General features: G+C 41.8%; 3 protein-coding genes across 4 annotated transcripts; 1 reads left to right on the top strand and 2 right to left on the bottom strand.

Moving 5' to 3' along the window:
- Positions 1-13,131: 13,131 nt before the first annotated feature.
- LOC103328392 (microtubule-associated protein) lies at positions 13,132-14,373 on the top strand. The gene has a single exon (XM_008230783.3). The coding sequence runs from the start codon at positions 13,422-13,424 to the stop codon at positions 14,175-14,177; it is 756 nt and encodes a 251-aa protein (XP_008229005.2). The 5' UTR covers positions 13,132-13,421; the 3' UTR covers positions 14,178-14,373.
- Positions 14,374-14,441: 68 nt separating this feature from the next.
- On the bottom strand, positions 14,442-19,986 carry LOC103328391 (mannan endo-1,4-beta-mannosidase 2-like). 2 transcript variants are annotated; one of them, XM_089049882.1, is made up of 7 exons: positions 19,836-19,986; positions 19,556-19,704; positions 18,649-19,204; positions 17,646-17,843; positions 16,597-16,719; positions 15,934-16,145; positions 14,442-15,272 (listed from the first exon to the last, which is right to left on the bottom strand). In XM_089049882.1, the coding sequence occupies exons 3-7, from the start codon at positions 19,042-19,044 to the stop codon at positions 14,867-14,869; spliced, it is 1,335 nt and encodes a 444-aa protein (XP_088906008.1). In that variant the 5' UTR covers positions 19,045-19,204; positions 19,556-19,704; positions 19,836-19,986; the 3' UTR covers positions 14,442-14,866. The 2 variants fall into 2 exon arrangements, with proteins under 2 accessions (XP_088906008.1, XP_088906009.1); XM_089049883.1 differs by having other exon boundaries at positions 18,649-19,174.
- Positions 19,987-23,883: 3,897 nt separating this feature from the next.
- Positions 23,884-24,888, bottom strand: LOC103328390 (uncharacterized). The gene has a single exon (XM_008230780.2). The coding sequence runs from the start codon at positions 24,711-24,713 to the stop codon at positions 24,210-24,212; it is 504 nt and encodes a 167-aa protein (XP_008229002.1). The 5' UTR covers positions 24,714-24,888; the 3' UTR covers positions 23,884-24,209.
- Positions 24,889-26,533: the final 1,645 nt, after the last annotated feature.

Raw genomic sequence — 26,533 nt, 5'->3', positions numbered from 1 at the left:
CTTGATGCTTTGGGGCCACACGCTGGTGATTATAATTTGCGACTCCGAGAATTCTCAAAGAGCCTCACCGATCGGGCTTATACATGGTACACCACATTGGCACCAGGCTCTATGCGTTCCTGGGACGATTTGGCAAGGTGGTTTTGTAAAAATATTTTCAGCACGAGGAGAGGGTCACCACCACGCAGCTCAACTCAACACTCGCCAAAAGCAAGGGGAGGATCCCGTGAACTTCGTGAGAAGATTCCGGGACTTGGCTCTCGATTGCTATGACGAAAAAGATGAGGAGGCACTTGTTGAGATTTGCATCGCAACATTGTGGCGGACTATAGAGTATACTTGGAAAATATCGGCATCAGCCAATTTTCCCCTGCGGAAGCGGTAAGAAAGACAAGCATGTCTCAAACCGACTGGACAAAGGGGCTGGAGGAGTGAGAAGAAGGTATCACATCAAGTGTTAGCCACGGATGAGAAGCCATCTAACGACTACAGCTCACGCAAACGAAAAGATAGGGAGACGTACCCGCCATTGCCTTGCAAAGATGAAGAGTTTCATGCCATCCTCGACACAATGATTGCTGACGGCGCAATCAAACCTCTCAGGCCCTACAAGGTCCCCACCAGGGAAGAAAAAAGTGATCCCAGATCATCGCTATCACCAGTTTGTAGGACATCCGACCATCGCTTGTCAGAGTTTAAGGAGGATCTTACATGGCAAAATACATGAGGGAGTTCTTGAGCTTCCCTCTAGGAAGCAGGCTATTGATGAGGACCCTTTGCCAAAACGAAGGGGGAAAGAAACATGTTATTACGTGTTCAGATGATTTGCTCGATGATGACGAATTATGCCACCCATGGAGGAATGATCCAAAGCCACCAGAGGCTATTTGGGAGCCTTGTGGAAACATGGATAAAGCTTACTGGTGCAAATACTCAAACCGCTGGTTATAACACACCATGGCCACTCGATGGATGGATGATGTGCGCATAATGGGGTGTTCATGTTGGACATGCCGGAAGAACAATGCCGAAAGCTCGCCCAGACAAACAGAAACGCTCTGTGTGATATTTCACCCCTTGCGTGCCGAGGCGATCTGTAATGGAGCGATATCTGGGTTCAAGCAAGGACCCACAGCTTCACAAAGCCCTCCAGAGGAATCCTAGAGTTAAGTCACTCTTTGACCAACTTGGTTTCGGGCCTCAAGAGAGGGAAGTAGCGTGTAGCCCTTATGAATATTTCTGCAGGAGCCAACCCCCATTGCTTCACTGCTCAACCTCAAAGGTCATTCTTGGAAAATGACAACGCTATCGTTTTACAGCGAGACATGGAAGTTCCATACCCGGATCATAGGAGGCCGCACTGGGAGGGACAAATCAATGATGTGTTCATACGGAGGGCCTGTAGACACGGGTTCTTCATTAACATCTTGCCTCTGTCTGTACTTACAGAAAGCTGGTATTCCACTATCCAAGATCGTGCAGTCCCAAACGAGCATTAGCGGTTTTGGGAATCAAAGTGAGGTTACGGTTGGATATATGCAAGTAAATTTGAAGGTAGGGCCCATCCGGTCACTTACCAAGTTCTATGTGGTGGACGTAGACGTGGCTTATCATGCTTTGTTGGGAAGGCCATGGCTCAACAAACATAAACTTGTGGTCTCTACGTACCATCAATGTGTAAAGGGAAGAATTGGGCTAAGACCACTCCGTATACCAGGGAATCAAGCACCGTTCAATCAAAGCGAAGCTCACTACCCGGGCAGACTTACATCGAGTGCAAGGCGCGCCGTACAACCCATCCAAGAATTCTGGGACTTACCTGCCATCGTGGACCGAGATTCGTGATCTGAGCAACGAGGAGCTCATAACCATCGTTGATCGAGAAAGAAAAAGGCACTCGGAGGCCAACAACCATGCCTACGATCACCCTCAATGCTCAAAGGTCACGCTGCCAGATGGGCGCACTGTATATCGCTTATGACGGGATTGGGGGCTTGACCGTATCCTACGGGAAAGCCCCGAGTATGGTGGAGAAGCTATGCAAGCAGATAGCCGCGAGAGTCTAGATGGCAAGGCACCCTTGCCTTGTCCTTTCCAAGAACCAATGACAGCACCCAAGCACATGCAAGATGGCTCAACAGCAGTAAAGCTGAGCGGCTACCGGAAACAATTAATCTAAGTGATGACCCTCTCATTCTAAGACCCATCTCTGTTGTTCATTTAACGGGGGAAGAAAGGGAGGCTTTGGTGTCGTTATTGAAAGAATTTCGAGATGTGTTTGCTTGGAGTTATGAAGAGATGCCCGGCCTTAATCCAAACTTGGTAAGTCATACGCTGAATATTGAGCTCGGTGCAAGACCTGTTGTACAACCACGAAGGAATTTTCATCCAGAAGTTGAGAAACAAATCAAGGTGGAAGTCGAAAAGCTGCTAGCCGCTGGATTCATCAAGCCAATCAAACACCCGACATGGCTAGCAAATATCGTACCCGTGAAGAAGAAAATGCAAAATCGGAATATGCATGCACTCATCGTGCGATCTCAATCGGCCCGCCTAAAAGATGAGTTCCCGCTGCCCAACATGGATATCTTGATTGATTCAACCTCGGGTCAAGGCATGCTATCCTTATGGACGGATTTAGTGGCTATAATCAAACCAAGATGTCTCCCAAGGATGCCGAGAAAATAGCCTTTCAACACCTTATGGAAATTTCTACTACACGGTCGCCATGCCATTTGGTCTCAAGAATGCCGGCATACTTACTACCAACGGGCCATGACGGCGTGTGCTTCATGATATGATGGGAAAAGAGGTGGAAGACTCATGGATGACCTCGTAGTAAAATCCAAACCGAGAAAGTCATCGTGAGTTCTCGAGGCGTGAGGCGAAAGGTGCCGCTATATAAGTAAAAATGAACCCAAAGAAATGCATTCGAGTCTCATCCTGGCAAGTTCCTAGGCTTTCAGGTACACCAATGTGGTATAGATGTGGATTCTGAGAAAACCAAAGCCATATGCTCTCTTGCACCACCTAAGAATCCAAAGGAATTGAAAAGTTTTATGGGAAGATTGTCATACATTCGGCGTTTTATTCCAGGCCTTGCTGCAATGATGAGTGTTTTCACTCCTCTCCTTAAAAAGGGAAGCCAGTATATGGAGCCAGGATGCTAAGAAGCTTACCAATGGTACAACAATCGATCACAAATGCCCACGATGAGGGCACCTATTCCCGGCTTCCACTCGTTTTCTTTACTTGGCTGCGACGAATGCCGCAGCGGAGCTTGCTTGCGCAGGATGGCCATAACGGGGAGGAAAGCCCCGTTTATTATGTAAGCCGACAACTGAGAGGAGCTGAAGCAAGGTACCCAAAATGGAACTCTTATGCCTTGCTCTTGTCTATGCTGCACAGCGCTTTCGACACTACTTCCTTGCTCACAAGTTACAACTCATAGTAAAGTCCGATCCCGTAAGATATCTGCTCACAAGGCCAGTATTATCCGGACGTCTCGCACGTTGGTTATTGCAGCTTTCCGAATTTGATATCATATGCACAACTCCTAAGGCCATCAAGGGACAAGCTGTGATTGACATGCTAGCTCTATTCCCGGAAATAGAAGGATCAACCCTTTCCAAGGAAGTCCTGAGAGCTGCCGGAAATGGTTGCTACTGTTACTGAGAGGAGGAACCATGGACCCTCTACTTTGATGGGTCTTCCACATCAAAAGGTGGAGGGCAGGTGTTGTGCTCATTAATCCCTATGGGCAAGCTACGGCTCTCTCATTCAAGCTAGACTTTCCATGCACGAATAACGTGGCGAGAATACGAAGCTTTTATTGCGGGTTATTGTCCACAGCCAAGAGAAATGGGTGCGTAAAAGGTGAAGATCATTGGCGATTCAACTCGGTACTAAGTCAATTGTAAGGAAGCTTTATGTGAAGGAAGCAACCTGGCACCGTGATCGGACAAATTGCTGAAAGGCTCATTAATTCCTTCAAGCAAACCGTGATGAAGCACATTCCAGAGCCACCAATAGGTACGCTGATGCTTTGGCCACATTGGGATCAAAGCTCTCATTTATGCAGGAGCAGCCCAACATCACCGTGATAAGGAGAAGCACACCAGTGGTCGGCAATGGTCCAGGACCCACTGGAAGAGGATGATTGAGAAAGCCACCAAGAAAAAGTTAGTGAAGAGAGCAGCATTAAAGACTTGAAAGACTATGTGACTATCTTTGGGGAACTCTACAGACGTCTTCCGGGAGGTGTTCGACCCGGTGTGTTGGGATGGCGAAGGGCAAGAAGGAGGTTGCAAGAGGTACACAATGCCACTCTATGGCTTGGAACCAAGAATCACCACATCGCTATAACGCAAAGGTTATTATTGGCCAGAGATGAAGAAGCAAGCAGCTGAACTACAATTGATTGTCCCACCTGCTCTACGATACCTCTTTACGGAGGAGTCATTCAACGTTTATTTGCGTAAGATTACGGGCTCCATACTTGTATTCTTTGTTGGAGGAACTCGCCGACTAACCCCAAGCTTGCTCTATAAGCTCAAAAAGATCGTAAAGAGGTATTTTGTTGATGGGTCAACTCTCTATCGAAAGGGGTTTAATGGTGAGCCATTAAAGTGCTTGGGAGAATCAGAAGCGCGTCAAGCCATATGCAAGAGATACATGCTGGAGAGTGCGGAGAGCACCAAGGAATGAAGAAGCTTTACCGGCAGCTACTAAGCATTGGGTATTATTGGCCCACCATGAAGAAGGATGCACATGACTTTGTTAAGAAATGCCACACCTGCCAAATCCATGCTAACCTAAGCCACAAACCTCCAACATTGCTGCAAGACATGCGCACTCCCTGGCCTTTCCATACTTGGGGGCCCTTGATTTGATTGGGACAATCCATCCCCCTTCCGATGGCTACATATGGATCCTCACCGCTACGGAGTATTTCACGAAATGGGTTGAGGCAATTCCCCCAAAGGCCACAGAGCTGCCGTCTCGAATTTCATTCGGGAATACATTGTGTGTAGGTTCGGAATCCCATACAAGATGGTCACCGACAATGGCACACCTTTTGTTAACAGGCAAGTGAGTTCAACCCTTAGTGGGTATGGTATCAAGCATCGTCGCTCTACGCCTTATTACCCACAGGGAAACGGTCAAGCAGAAGCTACCAATAAGACGATATTGAGGATTCTAAGCAAGATGGTATATGAGTATCAAGAAGGCTGGAGTGTTCACCTGCCGGATGCTTTATGGGCTTATCGCACCTCACCAAGGAGCGCATGTGTTTTTCACCTTACTCACTGGTGTACGGATCTGAGGCTATTTCACCCGTGGAAATCACCATCCCGACAGCCAGGATAGCAGCTGTCACCGCATGATCTTGAATGGGATGCAAAGACATGCTCAGATTACGCGCTTGCTAGATCTCAAGCGCTTGATGAGAAAAGGATGGAAGCCGAAGAAGGATGGCACTTTACAACAAGATCATGCTGTCCAAGCCTATAACAGATGTTAAGCCTCAAGCCTTTGAGCAAGGAGATCTCGTACAAAAGTCGCTGAACATGTGAGAAGGCAAATGTCAGACCTTCCAAATTTTCCCCTACAATGGGAGGGTCCATTCGCAGTCAAGGAGGTGCAAAAGAAGCTATTATCGCTGATCTCTCCACAAGGAGGCATGCTAATGGATCCCATCAATGGAAAATGGCTCAAGCCCTACTACTGCTAAGTAGGCATAATATCTTATTTTCGTATTATTGCATTTCCTTTTATCTAAAAAAATGTTTTCCCCTTCTATGTGCACTTTGTTTTGAAAAGCTTTTGTATCATCATGGTAGCATGGGATTTGAAATGAAAATGAAGGAGTATTTTTTAAAAAAATTGTCTCTGGAAGTTTTCCCTTTTTGTACTCAATTTCTTTTTGACAAAGCTATAATTACATATAAATATACAATGGATATCTAAAAAAAAAGTGGAGGAAAATATTACTTAGCAAAAGACATGCCAAGCAAAGCCATTTGAATGGGATCCTAGGCTCAGAGTTAAATTCACGCTTGGGCAAAATGAAAAGGAACAAGCTAAGCTGAGCACATAAAAGGAAGCTAGCATGCTCATAAGGTCCGAGAACCTTCAAAGAAAATAGGCAGTGTCAAAGGGCCATCCTAACAAAATTTTGGCAACAACCACCATGCTTCAAAAGGATACCCGATCTAAAATTCAAGCAAAGGATTCTATCAACCAGGCATTTTATACATGTCGAAATAAGAGCTACAATGTGTTTCTGGCAAAAGAAGAAAAAGGGAACATAGGTTCCTAAATTGAAGTTCAACACAATAAAGACTAAAACGCCAAGCTACCACAGACAAGTTTTACAACATAAGTCAAGATCTGCTATACATGCTAAGAAGTAATGTGCTTCAACCTCCCAACGAAACTCTAGAATGTGTCAAGCTAGTCAATCCTACACCAAGCAAAATGCGACCTGCAAGATGAACAAAAAAAGAATGTCAGGAGAAATCGAGTAACATTGAACATATGTAGAATGAGAAACATGAGGGAAGGACGGAAAGTAACGAACCTCAAAGTACCGCCGAGGATGGCTAGAAGGAACGGAGGAGGCCCGTGAGAAGATCTTGTCACTGCCTCCATCACACAACAAGACCGGAAGAGATACCTGGGCGTAAAGGAGGCCATGCAATTCCTGGTTTCCGATTGGCTGCTTGAAGACCAAAGCACTCACTGCTGCCCTTATTTCATCGGGGCGGGATTTGACTTATTAGCGCCGTGTCCCAAATGCGACACGCCAAACCCTTCACCGAGTTCAAGAGACTGCGCTCAAAGCCTGAGTCATAGCCTGCAAATCGTGATCCCACAGCAGGATCTGTGATCGTGAATGTCCAGCGGTGCATAGTATCCATCCCATGGAGCACCAAGCCGAGGGCCCTGAAAGCAACACAACACGAGAATGAAGAAGTAATACCATCATGTCCATGAAATCCCCGTACTTGTCCAGAAATTTCTTCAAAGCCGCTGTCTCGTGGATAAACAAGAATTCCCTAAGAGTGTGTAACCATTAAATCGATGGTAGAGCGGCAGGAGTTCATCTGCGGATCGAAGGACTGAGCGCCGCTGTCAAAGAAAGCCATGAAGGTAGTAAATGATTCCTCCCACCTAGCCAAGACATGTCATGAGGGTGTTCTGGCAAAGACATTCCCTGCAACAATAATGATAGCTCGGCGTTTTGCTGCTCGCATTGTCACATTGAACCGAAGAAGTGCTAGGGACTAGGCCTGCCGCCGAGAAGTGGTTGAACGTGAGATGGAACGGCGGTGGTTGTATGGACGATAAGGGTGTTGCTTGAATGGTCGCTGGAAAGGTCAGCGAAATGGCGGGATCAAGGTCTCTCTGGAGAAAATGTTGGAAGATAGGTGGTAAAGGGCTTGTAACTTGGAGCATAGGCATTTCATCCCAAGAACCCGTTGGTGTCATGGTTGGAGAGGATCCTGTGAGGGCTGCCTCGACCAGTGTATCGAATGTGTTGAAGGAAGAAGGTACTACGGGCACAATTTCCAAATTCGAAGCAAGATGCTCACCGCAAAAAGAAAGGCGCATAGTACGTGATAATTGATGTGTAATGGGTATTGGCGGATGAGTAGGAGAAGAAGGTAATATAATATTATCGTACGGATACCTCAAGGGGGTCCGGCAGATTAGCAATGGCGCAAAGAGGGTTTGGGTCTCAAGAATGTCAATAACTGCAGGATGAGCACGCCGCTCGGGTGTCAGATTATGGTGTGAGGAAGAAGAGGGGGACAAAACTTAAAAGCGCGTGACACTCGCCTGCTAAAGCGGCAATCGCTACCAGCGGACTCAAGAAAACATCCTGAACCACCTTGTTCTCCTGGATAGTCACCGAATAAGCAAATGCATCCTCACCGCAACCCTCATTGAAGTCCCGTAATCTCCACTAGCATCGCCAACGTTCTCCGCTCTGGAACATTAGCCTCGGATTCGTGGTGTCACTATCATCACTATCATCGTCAACTGTCACTACAATTGGGGTTCCGGCAGCTTCAACAAAGATCTTGGTGCGTGTTCGTAAAATCTTGCATGCGAGAATCGCGCACGCTTCGACGCGTTTAGGGTCACCGAGAGATACCAGGGGTGTGTCACTTTCTTTCTCTTTGGGTGGCACCCATTTTCCTAAAAAGAAATATATGTAAATAAGTATCTACCCACATATCATACATAAAGCAAAGGAGGGGCATGAAGAAGCATCGAAGTCAAGAACACTTACGGCGGAGAGGGGTAGTTTCAAAGACCTTGCAGAGCGATTCCCGGATGCCGGGCTCAAGACTGTGGCTATTCTGGGAGTTGCTTTTGGTTCGAGAGGCCACTCGGGGCTACCTTCTGAATGAACCTTTGGGTTTACCGGCACCGCTTCTCACTCATATTGCTCCTCCTCGCTCTTTTGCTGACGGCGCAGCACTTTTCCGAGCGCCAGGACTCAGTACCCTGGCTTCGTCTTAGGAAATTCCCAACAATGTCACCACTCTTGGAAATGAAGGGCAAGTTGCGTTTTTGGCTGAGAGGGATGGCTTTCTTCCGAAACCAAGCCTGCAAGACGGGCCGTTGTAGGAGGCGATCAGTCCCGGGAAAGGATTGGAACTCACGAAAGGAAGAGAGACAGCGGTTCCAGTAGGCTTGGTAGCCTCTAGAGAAGCCACCGACCCTCGCCTTGCTTGCTAGAACGATGGGCCTGCAATTGGCTGGTATGTGGTCATTGCTCAGAAGATCCTGTGTAAAGCAAAAGGGTCATCATGGTTAGGGCTCTTGTACCCCTTGGTCAAGCCCGAACCGCCTCCCGACTTCGGTGTGGAGAATAGGTCACGAAACCTCTGCACGGTGGTCTCCAGAGAATAGGTAAGGCGATGGGAGCGACATTCAACAAAGCATGCTTCCGAAACTGGTCACTATGCGACACCACTCTGGAACCTCAACCGTATCACCGACGCAGTATAGAAGGGCAAAGTGAAGGACTCTCTTGAGGTGCCGTAAGGCGAAAGACAAAATTCTCGACATTGTCTAGCGGCTTTAAGAAATTCTGGCCTTTCCTCTGCATTCTCTTGAACCACCTGCAAACTAATGGAAGATTGTTTGGCATAAAGGAACCATTGCCCCACTCAGCCTAACTTTATAGCATGCGAATGAGGGAGTGAATGCACATCCAACCCTTTGAGACGCTCCCACAAGAACACCTGCAAGAAACCAGAATTTAGGAGGGTCTCCACGCCCATGGTTCCTGATGCACTCTTTTCCGGAAGTTGGGTTCGATTAAGTAGATGGTATAGATGTCCCAGGAACATGGGGGCTAAGGGGATGGTATCGCCTCGGGCTATGGCCAAAGCCAAGGGAAATACACGCTCATGAAGGCAGTCCTGAGAAAAGTCACAGAGCACGAACCGCCCAAGCCACAGAGCTATAAAAGGCGTAAGCCAAACGCAGGACTCTGTCTGCTTGCATCCCAAAATGTTGTATCAATTGCTAAATCGGGTGAAGTGGCCTTTGGGAGAGGTGGGGCGCCTCTTAGCAAGACTGCAAGGTTATCTATTTCTTACTGGAGTGGCGATGCCGAAAGGACTACGATGCGCCACAGACAGGAAGGCGAGAGATATTCGCCACATCTTCAAGGGTAGGGGTAAATTCCCCCCATGAGCACACAAAGGTGTGAGTAGCGGTGCTCCACCTCCGGACCACGTGACGAAGCATCTTCGCTTCGATATGGATGTCCCACAATTTGGAAAGGAAGATGGCATCAAGGACTTGTGCTCTGCGCAGGATGTTGCATGTGGATGGATCCCAGATTCACGGTCGACCCATTCTGACCAACCTTTACTGATGCCGCAAGGATATTGGAAGAATAGGGGAACGGCTGGAAAGAGGCCCTTTTCAATGCAGCATCTGGATATGGAGGCAGGATTAATTACAGGAGCGTCTCAGGGGATGGCTCATCACCAACAACGGGATTTTTACGGGCATCTTCAAGCAACAGGAGCGGCCCTTCTGCTTTAAGATTGTCATCCATGGAGTAGAGATGGTCTAGCATGATCGGCGGAAGGTCAGTGGACGCCATGGCAGGCCTACTAAGTCACAGACACCTGCGAAAAAAAAAGAGGAAGAAAGAACAAAATGCATAAGTTCCAGCACCTTCACGAATTGTTGAACGCACGCACATCTCTGTAATATCATGCCAAGACCACATCAAGAAAAAAAAAAGGGAGACCAATTCAATATCATCATGCAAATCTTTCCTATGAGAGGGGAAAAGATTATCTGGTGCTAAAAGAAAAAGAGGAGAAAATGAATCACAGGGATAAAATATGCGAAGGAAGCCATGGAGTGGCTGTTCCGTTCCTTCCACCATGCTTCGACACCATCTAGAGGTTTTGTGGTTAATCAAGGTAAGATATCGCCTCAAGCACGCTTAAAATCCCAAATCAGTGGTCTATGCCCGAAATTCGAGCCTAGGGCTTGGGAAATTGGATGAAACCTGCATGAGAAAAGTGCCTGTTCATGAGGAATTCTCAAAAAATATAAAGGGTGCCTCCACATGTACATATATGCGTATGTATATGTGTATGTGTATAGATGCATGTGCCCGGGGTAACGAGATGTAGAAAACAAGAAAAAAGCAGAGAACGATGCTTACTGATCGCTATTGGGAATTCTTCCAGACTTGTCAAGTTCGAAAAGGAGGGAACTGCCTTGCGATTCCACCGCAGAAATTGCTCCACACTTTGCCAAGTGACTCTGCTAAGCTTGGTTTTGGACGGATTGAAGAGCGAATTGAAGAAATTTGAGGGATTTTAAAGAAGAATTGTGGCTTTTCCCCGATGGTTGCGAGCGGTTTCTGACGTAACCAACCAGTTGTGGATAGCGCCACCATGAGATTTCGCTTCCCAAGGATTCCCTAGACTGTGTATGAGAAGGAACCAAAAAGCGAAAGGGGCAACTTGGTTTTAGGGCTCGCGTGCACTGAAGAGGGGAGTCGAGACGAAGAGAAAAAAAAGAAGAGAAGAAAAGGAAAGAAGAATAAAATAAAATAAAAGCAGGATTGATGGAAGCGTGCAGAGAATGCAAGGGACTGCTGGAAAATAATCATGGCAGACACACGAGGAAACGGGAAGGTCACGTCAGCAGCCTGGATTTGACTTTTCTTTTGGGACCAGGTTTGATTATTTGACCCATCTCAAAGTTACTCATGGCCCCAATAATCAAGGGGGCTAATGTTGAGGCCCAAAAATCCAAGGGGCTAAGCCCAAATTAATCCCTAGCCCAATATGGGTAATTGGATGCAAAATAAGCTCAATCGGGATAAAAGGAAATTTATAAGAGCCGCCAACACAAGCTACAAGCCACGAATCATGCTAAACAAGCACGTGCAGAAGGAGCCAAGGACATACCGATATTACTAAATCACGCTCACATGCTCATTCGGTGCTACTTGGCCCGACTCTAGCCTATCATGGCATAATAAAATCCCAAGCACGAGCATAGAAATTATGCGCATTCTAATACCAAGCTACGCCACGAGCTTAAGTGGGCCAAGCCACGAAATTAACCGACTTACTTGAGAAGGTTGTGGTATGGAAGGTGACAAGCAATCACGGGGCCCATTGAGGGTTCAAGGAACGTAGGTTTCAAAGCCACTTGGGGGCTTTGGAACTCAAGCCTCCTCAGGAACCCAAGCATATGGGTTAGCATGAGAGAGGAGAAAAATTGACCCATGCTCTAGGAAGACACCAAAGAACCCACCAAAATATTTAGCCCAACCCCATCAATAGAATTAAAGGGAAAGCCTTTCCAAAGAAATGACGAAAGCACCAAACATTAGAAGCAAAGCCGAGGACCCAATACCATATGTACAAGCCCAAACCCGAACTTACAAAAATCAAGGCCAAGTCCTATTCCCGTTTGAATTCCAAACAATGGTCATAAGGGAGCCATGGCAAGACCAGAGGAAATCCATGGGGGTGAGGGAAGTGTCCATCGGACAAAAGGCTCCATCTCTCCCCTTTTCCTCTATAAGCTCTGCCTTGGAGAAAACATAAGGAAAGCAGGTGGCGCCTTCCCCTCTATGGGAAAGCCCAGCTGCGTCAAACCGTTGGAACCATAAAGGGTTCCTTACCCATGCTCCTTGGATGGAGAAATTCATCAAAATAGGGCTAGGTAGGAGCTGCCAAGGAAAAAGGAAGAAGAAAACCAGACGAAATTGGAGCTCCTAACGCCTATAAAAGGAGACTTTGGCTACCTAGAAAAATCATCCACAACTCAACGATCCAGACCTTGACCAAGCTTTGTCAAGCAAATCTGGAATTTTCTCAAGCCACCCAAACCTCTCTTCTGTTCATCTTTCTTCTTCTTAGGATAGGGCTCGCACTGATATTTCCTCCGTAAGAAACCCACGCTGTTTTCTCTCTCTCAAATTGCTAAACTTGTGAAAGCTTAGCTCCCATGCCACATGCTCCTCAAGCTAAGCCATTAATGAAATCCTCATGCTTATTTGGGTGTTAGTGAAGTGATCCTGAGAGTGTTCTTTTAAAATCTCATTAGATTTTCTAAAAACTCTCTTGGGAGCTTGTTTTTCAACAGGCATTTGGGGATTTTTGCTCATTGCCTTCTCCCAAAGAACCTGTGCCCATTAAATTGAGGAACAAAAAACCCCCTACAAACACCAAATTGTCAAATTTGAATTTACTTTTCTAGTTTGTTGTACTTGTTTTTATATCCAATATTTGATTAACCCAATTGTCTTTTGATGTTAAGAAAAAAGCTTATAATCACTTCCTATTTGTGAACATTCAGGTTTGGAATTTGGAGGGTGGTTGGACCACCCATTAATTCTCCTTAACAATGGGGGAAAGGAGAGCATTTTTCTATTTGAATGTGGATTATGGATGACCCAGGTTAATTCACCTAATTGCGAGAATCCACATTTCCTTTGGGAGAGGCCACCTAATTCTTCCATAAAGGTTTCTTTTTTTATTTTCCTGACCAAAAAAAAAAAAAGTTGTTTTATTTTTGTTCCTCAAAATAAACAGAGCAGCCCAATTTTGTTTAAATATTTATATTTTTCTTCGACGACAATAAAAGATTGGTGATCTGGCTCCCTCCCTCCCATAAGAAACGCATCCCTCGTGAAATTCTTGAAATTTCTAAGCGCCAAATTGCTGGCGCCAAAAACTTCGCGCCACTTGCTCAATACCCGCCACACCACCTTCTTTATAACCCCCTTCTCAAAAATAAAATCCCATTTCCAAAATTTCATTGTTTCTTCTGCCCTCCATCTGTTTGGGAAAATTCCCAAAATATATTCCAAAGCTTTCTCATAGCATTTCAGCCCTATTTCCGCAGCCATGGTGCAAAAGCTCAAGCTTGCTAGCCCAGTCAAGTTCTACGGCAACAGCCTCCCCCGCCCCCGGATCTACACCGACGTCAAGTTCAACGACCACCGAGTCGATCCACCTGTTGCCGTCCTTGAGCCTCTGCTCTGGTGGGCCAACGAAGCTCACTGGTCCATGGGCGGCCTCAGTTTCAAGCGCCTAAGGCTCCAGGGCCGTATTGAAGGCAACGTCGGCAAGCTCCGCGTGCAGCGCGAGAAGACCGAGAGAAAGAGGCAAAAACTCGAGAAATCCGCAAATGGATCGGCCTCAAATCAATCCAATAGCAAGAGGGCTGCCTCTGATTCGCCTCCTCCGGCTCCGATTGCGACAAAGCGCAGGAGATTCTTGGATCTGATCGATGAAGATGATGAAGATGCGGTTGAGGTGGAGCATGAGGTTGAGGCTGTGAAGGGGAAGAGGCTCGTGAAGAATCTCGCCGATGCGTTTGATAAGGTGGCTATGGAGGGCGAGAGAGGCAACAGCCTGAGCCCATCGAAGGGTTTGGGTGGTGGATCATCTGAGGGAATTGCCACAAGAACTCGGAGTCGGAGATCGGAGGAAGATGAGGCTGCAGAGACTGTATTGAAGGTGGCAGAGGAGGTAAATAAGTTGAGTTTCAAGGACAAAAAGTTGAAGGGCAAAAGCAAGGGAAAAGAGAACAAGCAGCAGACCGGGTCTAGCAATGTAAATGGGACTAGGACTTCGCCCAGATTGGCAAACCGTATCTAAATGTTGATGTAGGCAGTCAGATCTGCAGTTTAATTTTTCTTCGTTTTTTTTTTTGTTGTAGTTTCTTGCCTTTTTCAGAGAAAAAAAAAAGGCTCTATATACATATCTCTTGGTGTTGAATTGCAGAGCTGAATTTATGTTTAATTATATTGAATTGCAGACATTATATTAATTAATTTTGTACACTTGAATCGAACTTAAGGTCTCGGGTGCAGAGTTAATTCTGTTCATCACTCAAGAGTATCGTAGACTTGAATTAACTCAAGTTCAGAATATGAAACCTCACCAGAGTCGAGGCAGTTTGTATAAATATCTATACACCAGTAGTTATCATTACAAAAGAGCTACTGCTATCTCTAAAAGAGCTATCAACCTTAAAACATTGTTTCAAGACTGCAACAAATACCATTGCATACAAGCAAAAGCAAAATATTCAATAATTTAAAATGACCTTGTTTTGCTTGTATGTACTTTCATTATGAAAAGCTTGATAACATCACAATTTATAACAGCTTCTATAAACTCAAATGAATCATTTAAAATGAAATTATATCATGCGTATTATGTGGAAAGAGTATGGTACACGACCGAGACCTGCTTCTCTCCTTCAAGCACTGTTGAACCATAACAGAGATCGCATTTTAGCCTCCAAGAAAACGAAATTTTTATGCTGAAAAAGAATAAGCATTTCACTGTCTTTGCGAGCACAAGTTTTTCAAATTTCGCTGTTGTTGAGTTGGTCCGTGGAGTCTAGCCAACCTGCATGATTGTTCTATTATCAGCTTATATGTAGATGGCCTTTCCCATGGAACAATCCCAAATTCATCATTATACTTGTCCATTCCTCCGACGAATAACTGCCAGACTAAAGAACCTGCACCAGACCCGTTTTTCTTTGCAGATTTGTAAATGGCATCTAAAATAACTTTGTAAAATCTATCGCGCTGAGATGGTTCAAAGTCTTTGTTCTGGTTTGACAATCCATATTCAGTGAACATCACAGGTTTATTCAGCTCTTTGTCCCCATCTTCTATGTGAGAATGCATCCACTTGGAGACAAATTTGAGGTTCTCGTGAAATTCTTTATCATGAAACCTACCCAAAAAGTAAGGATGAAGTGAATAGTCTAAGACATTTTGTCAGTTTGGATCACACATTCAAACAAGAATCCACCTGATCAATACTTTAAATTAAAAGTCTAGCAAATGAACATGAAACTATACATATAATTATTCTCCAATAAGGTGTGAGTAAAGAAGTTTATGCTTTTGAACCGTTAGATTGCAAATGAATCACTGAAATGTATGGAGATGTATCCCATCCACTGTACATCACAACTGTTCGTATAAGTATCTAAGGCCCTTATTAGATAATAACTCTCTATATAAGTACAAAAATGATTTCCATTTATTTGAAAAAGGTCCTTTATCAATAATTGGATTTTGATCCCTCAGTTGGCAAGGATTTTTTGGGTCACCTGTGAGCAGGACACACTCACACAGCCAATCTAATAAGGACTTCAGTTAGGGGTATGCATCTCAATTGATAAATCAGTTTGGATGACTGAGATGCATAGAAAGTAAGATGCATTTCAATATATCTCAATGTCCGTATCTGATAAGGCCTTAATAGAGTGGGTATAGATATATATATATATATATATATATGCTTCTCGCCTTTTAAATTTCTGATAAGTTTGTAAGATTGGACTTCCCTCATATTGACTTGAGAAATTTCATGTAATGGAAACGCTTACCAGTGGTCAGGGTAAATATGAACAGAAGCAAAATCAATGTTTGGGATCTTGGAGTTGCGAATAAAATCTGATCCAAGTCTAGATGCCCACATTTCTGGATTCACAGTCAACCTTTTGGGGTTTTTAGGACCATAAAATCCTTCAAGGCCCACAGTCAGTAGATGTTTCTTGTCAATTGCTTTAACAAATGCTGACATTTCTTCTATCCAGTCCTGCAACAGTATGCCATACAATTAGTTCATGTTTTGAAAACGGAGAACAGAGGTTACAGAGCCGACCATCCCCCTCTCCCTATCCATCTCCACACCTCCCAACTCACCCTACCCTCTAAAGAAAATAAAAGAATAAAACGCCCTTCACTGGTAAAGGAAAAGATAAGAATTAAGAATCGTTGAATGTTAGAATAAGTAGCTCTTTCCCCAAAGTAAGAGGAAAAATATTACGTAGTGGTAGTAGCTCTCTACTAATTTCTATTCTTTTCCTAATAGGGTGTATCACAAAGAAATCACAAACACGTTAAAGGAAGGTTCCATCAGAATTGCACTTTGTCTCAAACAAATAAGATATTTCTGACTGAATTTCAGTGAAAATATTTTGTAAAATCCAGGGAATCCATCAAGTAGAACTGCACAACTCCATAATTTTTAAGAACTGACTACATACCTGGAGAGTGTCGCCTGAAGCATCAGTAATGCAACGGGGTTCATTTATTAACTCCCATGCAAAAATGGTAGGATCATCTCTATATTCAATTCCATTGAGAGTATTCTTCCTCGTTAGGAGAGTCTGTAGAAAAAAGGAAATGAATTAAAATTGGTTTGAAATCACATATTATCGTAGCACCAAAATCGATGTAAAATATATTATCAGGAAGTCTGTTATTACAGGGAGAAGAATCAGTGGATGAAAGTAATGACCTGTTCAACATACCATACCAGTTAAGACCAAAATCATTTATCTCATAACATTCAAACTCATTAGCAATCCACAATACTTCTACATGCACTCCAGAATGTTATTTTCAGAAATAGCTTCCAGAATTCAGAGATATCCCTTCTCATAAATCTTAAATGCCACTATCCTCTTAACCAGAACTTGATGCTTTTAAATTCTAATTTTTCCCTCTACAATGCTTTAAATCCATGCAGCCATCCGTAAAAGATATAGCATACAATTAGATCCTTTTGTATCTTAGCAAGAACTGGGGAAAGGGGGAAAGGGAAGGAAACAAGAAGAAGGCCAAAGAAAGAAAGCTATTTCAAGATCTCCTTCTATCCACATCATTCTGTGTGAGATCCAAATGGAGATCAACCAGAACCTTTTCCTTGTTGATAATGACACTAAGTTTCGCATTCTTAGTCATTATACCTTTTGCCAGTGACCACTTTGCAACCAAAAAGCTTACCTGACATAATCTTTCACCAAATATTCAGTAAGTATAACCTAGTAGTAAGTCATCTTGCCAACAAAATTTTGTCCCCATACCCTGCCTTCACTGGTGAATGTAAGTAATACATGAGAAACTGACACTAACAAAATTTAACCTTTTAATAAAATTTTGTTTTTTCCATTCCAATATAAATAACCATATTAAACATACTAAATAGTTTTCCAGTCATTAACAAGAAAATCTAGGTTATGAAGTGTCAAAGAGGCATCAAAGAGTTGTGCAATATTTCTTTCCGGGGAAGAAAAGCAACAAAAAAAGTTACCTTCACGTAATTCTTGAAATAATTTCGAATGGAAGGATCGAAGAAAAAGGAATCATTGGAAGCGCTCAAACCAACACCTTCGTCCCACGCCCACTTCACATACTGAGTCTTCCCACCATATGCTTGCAAGTTATTAACTAAGCTAAAAAGCAACCTGATGCCCTGTTGTCTAGCTTCTACAATGACATGATCCAAAGCCTGTCACGAGATCACAGTGTTGTAAGAAATAGTTAAAAAGGGCGAAACAAATACAAAAATAATGGCAAGATAACAAAAAGTACAGTAAACCATTTTATTGTAGTTATTCCATTAGCTATATACCATGTAGCATGGAACCTTTGATTGTCTTCCCCTAAAAGTGCACTTTGAACAGCAAGAAAAACTTCAAGAAGTTACAGAGAATTCCCTTTATCTTAGCAAAAATATGGTTATCTAAAAAACAGTTCCTACTGGGCAATGGTCATGCGTGTGCTTTACTTTATATTAAACAACAACAAATCATTAATCTTAAAGAGGTTAAAGAATGTGGCAGAAGCATTGCAATACTGGGAAAACTTTTACTACATTATAGTCCAAATCATTTCGCATTAAGAAACACCCAAACATGACTGATCGTCTTTCAAAGGTGCTGGATTCTTAAACACATTTAGTCAATATGCAAATATACAAACTCTTCGTTTCAACCCTCATTTTGTTTTGGGTTATTCCCACTTTCATAATGCAATATAATCTCTATCAACAAGAAACTGACCGGCATTTAGTTTGTACTAGACCTGCTGATTTACCTTCTCAGATGGAACCATAGTTTTATTACTTCAGTTGCAAACCTTCACTGATAAATTATGGCAAAACATGATCACCACTCAAGTAAACCCACAAACTGAAGCACCCAAACAAGTAGTACAAGGAGAAAGTTTCGAACTCAACGAAAAACAAAACACAGAGGTCAGAAACTTATGTTTACTATAAGACAGAAGGATGAAAATACATGAATTATTAATACCTTGAACACTTGCTCATTGAAGCGACCAGGCGAAATCTGGAGGGCATTGTAGTCTCCATCATTGAAGGCCCAAGTTCGGCACACGGTAAGACCCATTTTCGCACCAGCTTGCAATATCTCCCGCACCCTGGGTTTGGTATACTCATCCACACTATGATCCATTAACCAGTAAGAATTCCACCCATTAATGTAAAATGCTTTGCCATCTAACATGAACTGAGTCCCATTCCTCTCCACAAAACCCAACTTAGTTTTTTCCTGTAAGTTCGTCCCCAAGCCACCGAAGGACATGTAGATGAAAGCCACACACGATGCAAATCCAACAATTGGGTAGAACAGGCCATTTCCTGCCACTACCATTTTCCTCCTATACGTTGGAGAGGACCTCAAGACCATAAAAGCCCCAAAATTGGCACAGATTTGAAATAATTTACTACCCAGATGAGATTCTGGTACCTTCGAACCCAGATGCAAACAGGAATGTTTGCAAAAACCCAATCTTGAAGACACCCAGATCCTTCTCTAGCTGTAAAGGGCACCTCAAATCCTCAAAGAACTTCAATTCTCACACACATTTAATACGGAGTGAGAAAGGAGAAGAAGCAATAAACAGAGAAAAATGCGTATTGCTGTCCTGAAGTCTTTGGGATTTTATAAGTCAAAATTAAGCAAGAGGAAACCTATGACACTATGCAAGAAATGTGAAAGGTTTCAGACCATGTGGGGAATATGGCAGAGAAATCACAGCTAACATGTCCAACCTTGAAAACAATGGTCAAAAAATTTGAGAGAGAGAGAGAGAGAGAGAGAGTTTGAATTGAATGAATTTTCAGTGAAAGTGAGAGTGGTGGTGGGTGTGTGGGTGTAGTGTTGGTATCAAGCTTGCTGGTTGTTTAGATCTGAGCACCTGATTTCACTGCATTTCTTCATGTTTACTATTTGTACTGAGCAAGTCTGTCTGTGTTCAACACCCATGGGGCCATCCCTCAATGTGTAGAGAAAAGATATCCCCCAATGTGTAGAGAAAAGATATCCTCAATGGCTGAATCTCATCAACTGATAAAAAAATATGAAAAGAACACAAAATTATAAAAAATAAAAAGCCAAAACAGAAAAATAGAAGAAACTCTCATATCCTCATTGCCAAGATTGTGCCAATGATTTGATTTAAGCTCACAAAAGTTTACCATTTGATTGCCTGCGGACAAAAGTTTTTGGGATTGACAGATCTGAAAACTATGTCCATGTGAGAGAGGCATATACTTTATTTATACGGTGTTTTTCTTTAAAACTATTTTTTGGTTTAATTTGTGAGTAATGAATTTATAGAATGTTTCTGTGCCACTGGAACGAAACATATACAAGAATCCAGTGCACCAACCATTTCATAATTACAAACAAAGATTTTACTATATAATTCCACGTTATTGAAAGAGATTTTTACCTCTTGTGGATGTCAATTTATTGTGTTAAATAAAATTAAAAACAAGGATTTATTCTCTTTCTGTTTATTATCCTCTTGTAATTTTTTGATAATCGAAACTGTCTATTTTTTAAGCGGCAATTTAAATTCTTTAAAAACTCAATTAAATCAGAATGATTCGTCTACACATTGAAATTAGATGTCACAATTTATAATTTGGTTAATTTTTATACAAACAAATTTTTAAGATGACTTAAAAATAGACGGTTCCGATCATTAAGCAATATTATTGGATGAGAAGGAAATAAAAGGTTGATGAAGAAGGTTGAAAAGAGAATGCTTCTAATTTTTATTTAAAAAAATTAAATAAATAAAAAGCAAAAAAATAGAGAAAATAAATGGAAAATTACAATAATGAGATTATTTAAAAAAATAATAATAAACAAAACACTTGTAAAATGTAGGTCTCTAGAGGCCAGAGTCAATGAGTCAGGAACTCATCTCTGGTTGCTTGACCCAGAAAATACAAATCTTTGGTGAGGCCACAATAGCACGCGCGGGGAGCTGAGTTTGGTTTGGACACACAATTCCTGCATTAAAAAGGGCACGGAATTCCTGAATGTCAGCCCTGGTCTTGTCTGTAGACTCCAATTTGTTTTGGTTTATTGATGTGGTTTGGGCGTCGCCCTGGGGATTTTAACTGGTATAGCAACTATGAAGCTTGTTACTCACCAACTTTGAATTTAATGTCATTCAATTGGTTGATTAGCTTAAATTCCTTGATTCATAAAGACATGAAAGGAGCTTAGGAAGTATGAGATTATTGATTTCATACTTCCTAGTCAAATGATAGTATCAATTATTTGTATTTAAGTTTTCGCAAATTGATTCGCCCATTTTAGAAAAACCAGTGTTGTATGAGCAGTGGCGGAGCCACTCCTAAGCCTCCAACTTTATAATTATAGCTCTGTCCTGTGTATAAGATTTATCGTCGGACCATTAACCAACATATAGCTTTTAACCAATTCATGACTTGCTGGTTTGCTAAGCTTCATACTAATTTTGTATTAACCGGAATGAGAGATGTTCCTATGCTGGTTTAAAAACAGATGAATATTTGAAGTATCATTTAAAACAAGTTTATTGTTGTTGTTGTAGTGATTAAGACTTATAGTTCTGTTATCACAAGTATATAGTTGGAGTCAGTTAGAAGGAGAAGGACAAATGGAGGGATGCTTTGTGTTTTTGTTTTTTTTGGTAGAGCAAGTTAGGAGATGCCTTGTTACTCATTGGAGAAAAAGTCTCAGGTCTAACTTAAAAAAGAAAAAGAAGAAGAAAAAAAAATATATTGAAGTTCAAGGAAGAATAATTGGACGGTCTTTTCCTTTACCAAAAGAAGAAAGAAAAGGAAAGAGAAGGAAGAACAATTCCTTTCTTCCTCCTAATTGTCATCTTCTATCATATCTTGTATTAAAAATAATAAAAATAATAACGATATTTGTTTCCTCCTAATAATATATTAATTCCAATTAATTAGTGGGTGCAACTTTGTAGGGCTTTGATTGAAACTTTGCACCATCTTAGGTTTTATATAGATTATATTCCTCATCCCATTATTTTCCGTACAAAGTTTTGGTTATAATGATTAGCCCCCATAATTATCATCGTCTTGCTGAGTCAAGACTCAAGTTAAACCCCAAAATATGCTCAGTAAAACCTCCATTTAAAATAAAATATATATATATATATATATAGTTTTTAAGGATATACGGAGGGCTTGCTTGCACTAGATCAAAACCACTCCACCTCACTTTCTCTCATTCACTCATCTCCACAAATCGTCCCTCCCTAATCCTAAATCCTAAATCCTGGAGAGAGTCTATTGTCCCTAACCCCAAATCCGCGGCCAATCTCTCAGGCCACCGCTCTCCACCGCCATTTCTCACCCTCTTCTCCTCTCTAACTCTCTCAATCAAAGTGGAGAGAGTCGATTCCCTATGGTTCATTCTGCAAGAAAGTGATAATGTGATTCTAACACATGAAGTGGATAGGTACTTGTTGAATCCACTTGAAACAATTAACGTAAGTTTCATATACTAGGGTGGTGGAAAATAAATGGCTCAAATATCCTGACTTGGCATTAATTGCAAAGTAGCTTCAGAATCATGTTTTAGCACAGGTGAGAGAGTGATTGACTCCTTTCGAAACTTATTGTCTCCTAGGATGGTTGAAGCCTTGATTTGCTCTCAAATTGGCTAAGCTCATAAGATATATCTTCATTACAATATGTGCTAACCATTGAAGAAACGAAGTTCTATGAATCAATTGGATAGGGTAATATTTTCATTTTGATGTTAACATTTGTTAATTATATTTGAATATGATTTTTTCTACTTTAATGTGTCTTAACTCAAATTGTTTGATACATATTGAACAACTGAAATTGGGCTCAAGCCCAAATTGACCAAACTTGCAAAATAGAATTGAAACCTATTCGGGTTGGCCCATTCTGGTTTTCAGCCCAATTTTTCCCTTAACGAAACCGAACCATGAACTGCTGATAAGGATTTGATTTGTAGGATATTCAATGGATAATCACCATCATACCTCCCAATTTTCTCCTTTCCAAAATTTTATTTTCAAACAAAATTTCACAAAAAATAAAATTAAAAAATTGAAAGATAAATCGAAATAGGGAATATAAATCGGAAAGTGAGTCAATCACCACCAAGGCTTTATAGAGGGTGTTCAAGAAGAGTTCTTTCTTGCCACTGGGATGCGATTAGATTTCAGCTAGGCGCCAAAAACTCTTAATTTCACCTAGGCTCCAAATACTCGGTTTGTGTCATTTTTAACAAAACTTAACAAATCAAAACATTGTCCGAATTGGTTGAAAAAGTCACTTACTTATACTAAATTGAACCAAACCAGCCCAAATCGACTCGTTTGGCCCAATTTAGTCAGCTCGTTTGGTCCAATCTTTAGGACTGCTACTTGGTTATAAAACACAGTTTTTCTCGAACCAAATGATTCCTGACCAAAACCTTTTCTTTCCTTTTTTGTAAATGAAGTTTTATTTTAATCGATATTGAAAAATACACATGTGATTTAAGGAAAAAAAAGTAATTTGGTTTGGTGAGCTTCAAGAGCAAGAACGATTTGAACCGAAAAGCAGGCCTAGCGTGTGCACAGATGTTGATAACAGAAAGATTCCTATGTAGACTTGTACTGAACTCCACCTCCTGCTTTAAACCATTTTTAAATGTTGGGCAGATTAGCTTGGATTGGAAAAGGATTTCAGTTTAAAGAGAAAGAAGACAGAAGATTAGTGCTCTACATCAAAATATTCTCATCTTTAATAAAAGACAAAAGGTCTTCAACTAGCCATTGCCACTCAGAGAAGCTAAAACCTGCAATTTGGCATTAGAAAATTGGTAATGCTAGCAGCCAAGGACAATTCAGTAAGAAACACTTGTGTGGGACGGGAATAACACTGTTTTGCTATCCCGATCAATTATGATATGCCAAGTGAAAAAGTTATCACACGTGACAACCGTAATTGGACTGGAGACAGAAAAACAGTGACATCCCCGTTTCCACAAGTTTTTCTGCTAATTCATTAGCTAGTGTTGGATAATGAATAGAAGGGCATGGGCAATGCGTGCTAGCATATCCTAAACCTAAAACCTGGAGACTTAAACCAAATGCATCATTACATGTCTCTGTTTCCGTATATTAGGGCCCTGATAGATTTTCTCCTTTGCGCAGTCAAATTCCAGCATATAGCTACTATTGCAATTGCTCAAAACACATACCAGAAATCAATCGGTCCTTGTTTATCACAAAGAAAAAAGACACCCATGATTTCAAACATGTATAGTCTACAAAATTGCGAAATTGTGGAAGGATAAAGATAACACAAGAAAAAAGAGTCAGATCCCACAATAAAATCAAAAGAAGTACTGTTACAGTGGGGGTTCAGAGCTTTACCCTTTCTATTCTTGAGTAGAAAAACAGAAATACCAAACAATGTCTTAGGAAAGAGAGGGGAAAACTTTACCAAATCCAAAACCCCATCCTTCAAATCTACACACCCATTTCAACCCCCTTAGAACTAGCAAAAATCCCAGCAACCAAATCATTCGATCACCTCAGAACTCCTCCTAAAAAGCGCAAAATACCCCAAAACAGCACAAGCAGCAGCCACCAAATTGCCTTCCTTCAACAAAATCCTGATCACAATCCCGAAAATCTCTCTTGTAATCTTCCTCCCCTCCACAACCAAAGTACTCCTAGGCTTCCCAAAGAAGGCCAGCATGACCACAATAGTGATCCATGTGACCAAAGTGGCAGGCACCACGACTGCGAGAGCTGCAAACATGGAAAGCAGCCCAAAAACTGCCCCAAGAAGCACCGAGGCATAAAGGGCAGGCCACCCATATGATGAGGCAGAAGGTTGGGCTTGCAATTCATACCAAGACAGTATGGATTTGAGGAAATTCCATAAAGAAGTTAAAAGGATAGCATAAACTAACACAAATAGACATACCCATGTTCTCCTTTTGCTCATAGTTGTTAAAAACATCATGTAATATGATCGCGGCGGCGGTGTTTCTTGCTCATCTTCTGTTGTATCTGCCATTGAAACAGCTTGCTTTTCTCTTTCTCTATATGCCTTAGCTCTGGGTTTCTTGCTCTGGACTTACTTTTCTCAAAGAAAAGCTCCACAAGATTTTAAAAAATAAAGCTATCTGAGCTTTGGGTTGGTTTTGGTGATCTTGTTGTACATCTATGTCTGAGTGAATTCTGAGATTGATTATGAAAAAGATGGGGTAAGGTAGTTGACGACCACATGCACTTGAAGCGCGTGGAGTAAATTCCTTAATGAGGGTGACAAAAGTTGATGCCACGTGATAAGAGCGTGGTACACGCGCTTCTCATGGTGTGTAAATGTTAATGTGCTGGGATTTACATGCCCAAAGCAAGAGCACCTTCAATGTACACACTAATAATAATGAGCTTTCTCGTTTTTTCCTTCTTTATTTTATTTTAGGGGGAAATTACAAAATCATACCCAATCTTTAAAGACTCATTTGACTGGTACCCTAACTTAATGAAACCTTTCAAAAGACACCCTCCATTAATAAGACCGTTAAAAATTCTGTTAATTGCTCATGTGGCAAAAGTAAATCCCATTTTTTAGGTTGGCGTAACATCCAAGTAGTCTAAAAATTAATTAAAAAATTCTTTATTTTTTTAAATTAATTAAAAAGTTTAAAATCAAACCCCTCATTCCTAGCCTTGCCCGCGACCCACCTTCCCTACTCCCTCCACTATTACCCAAACCCAGCCACTCCCCATCTCATCTCCACTATCACCCAAACTCAGCCACCCCCACCACTCTCCTTCACTTACACCACCATCACCTCCTTCCTTTCTTCAGCTCTGTCTCTGTCTCCATTTCTCTCAGTCTCTCTCTCCCTCCCCACACCAAACCTTATCAAGACAACCAAAGATTCCATGGCTTCCATTGTGTCTTCCAAGTCTCTTGTCCACCAAACCCATAGTCATGGCCTTCCTTTGTCCTAGTTGAACTCAGCCATGAGCCTGAAACTCAACCGAAGAATGAAAAAGAGAACTTTGTTGTTGCTGCTTTAGAAACGTTGGAGGATGAAGAGACATTTCAGAAGACTTGGAATCTCACAGCAAACTTGTGAATTCCCAATTTGGATTTGATTCTAAACCCAGATCCAAAATCCCCAAATTTGGCTCTGAGATAGAGATATCGTCATTTTGAGCTTCGACCAACAACCCACATCCCTTGCAACCAACAACCCCCAAGCTCGACAAAAACTACCTTTCCCTTTTGCTATATCCCAGTCCCCATCTCCCTATAAACCTGACACCTATAACCCCCCCAACCATATATGCAACCCAACCTCTTCGACCCGATCTTCAGCTGGTAATGGTTGGGTTTCAGCCGCAACGACTACAACAAAGAACCTAGAGATGAAACACAACTCATATATGAAATGCAACCCATATAAATCCTAATTTCTCGATAGAATTATGAATTCCTAGTTTATAGGAATATGAAATGAGATGAATTTTAAGACAATTAAAGAAACAAAAGGAAGAAGCTAAGAAACTACTTTGAGTTCTGCTTTCAGAATTGCTTGATTCATTTCAATGAATAACTTATGTTATACAAGGTTTGGTTGCTTAATATCAAGGGTTTCAAAAATATCAATGGTCCAAAAACACGGAAATATTAATGGAAATATTGAAAAAATATTGATGTCGATAAAAATTGAATAAAAATGACAGAAAGTAGTGGAAAAACATGGAAATTTGTGATGAAACTTTAGAAGATGTTTAAGTAGTCAATTATCTATTGCTTTGACACAAATTTTTTTATATAAAAAAATGCGTTGTATGATGAGTTGAAGTGATTTAAGTTGA

Source organism: Prunus mume, linkage group LG4 (genome assembly GCF_029339155.1).
Source record: "Prunus mume cultivar Tortuosa linkage group LG4, ASM2933915v1, whole genome shotgun sequence".
Classification (NCBI taxonomy): domain Eukaryota; kingdom Viridiplantae; phylum Streptophyta; class Magnoliopsida; order Rosales; family Rosaceae; genus Prunus; species Prunus mume.
This window is presented reverse-complemented; position numbering and strand designations above follow the sequence as displayed.

Coding starts and splice junctions, on each gene's coding strand:
- LOC103328392 (XM_008230783.3), top strand. CDS start 13,422: ATGGTGCAAAAGCTCAAGCTTGCTAGCCCAGTCAAGTTCTACGGCAAC.
- LOC103328391 (XM_089049882.1), bottom strand. CDS start 19,044: ATGGTCTTGAGGTCCTCTCCAACGTATAGGAGGAAAATGGTAGTGGCA. Junction 17,844..18,648: donor TCAATGAGCAAGTGTTCAAG/GTATTAATAATT, acceptor ATCTCGTGACAG/GCTTTGGATCATGTCATTGT. Junction 16,146..16,596: donor CTTCAGGCGACACTCTCCAG/GTATGTAGTCAG, acceptor ATACTGTTGCAG/GACTGGATAGAAGAAATGTC.
- LOC103328390 (XM_008230780.2), bottom strand. CDS start 24,713: ATGGCAGATACAACAGAAGATGAGCAAGAAACACCGCCGCCGCGATCA.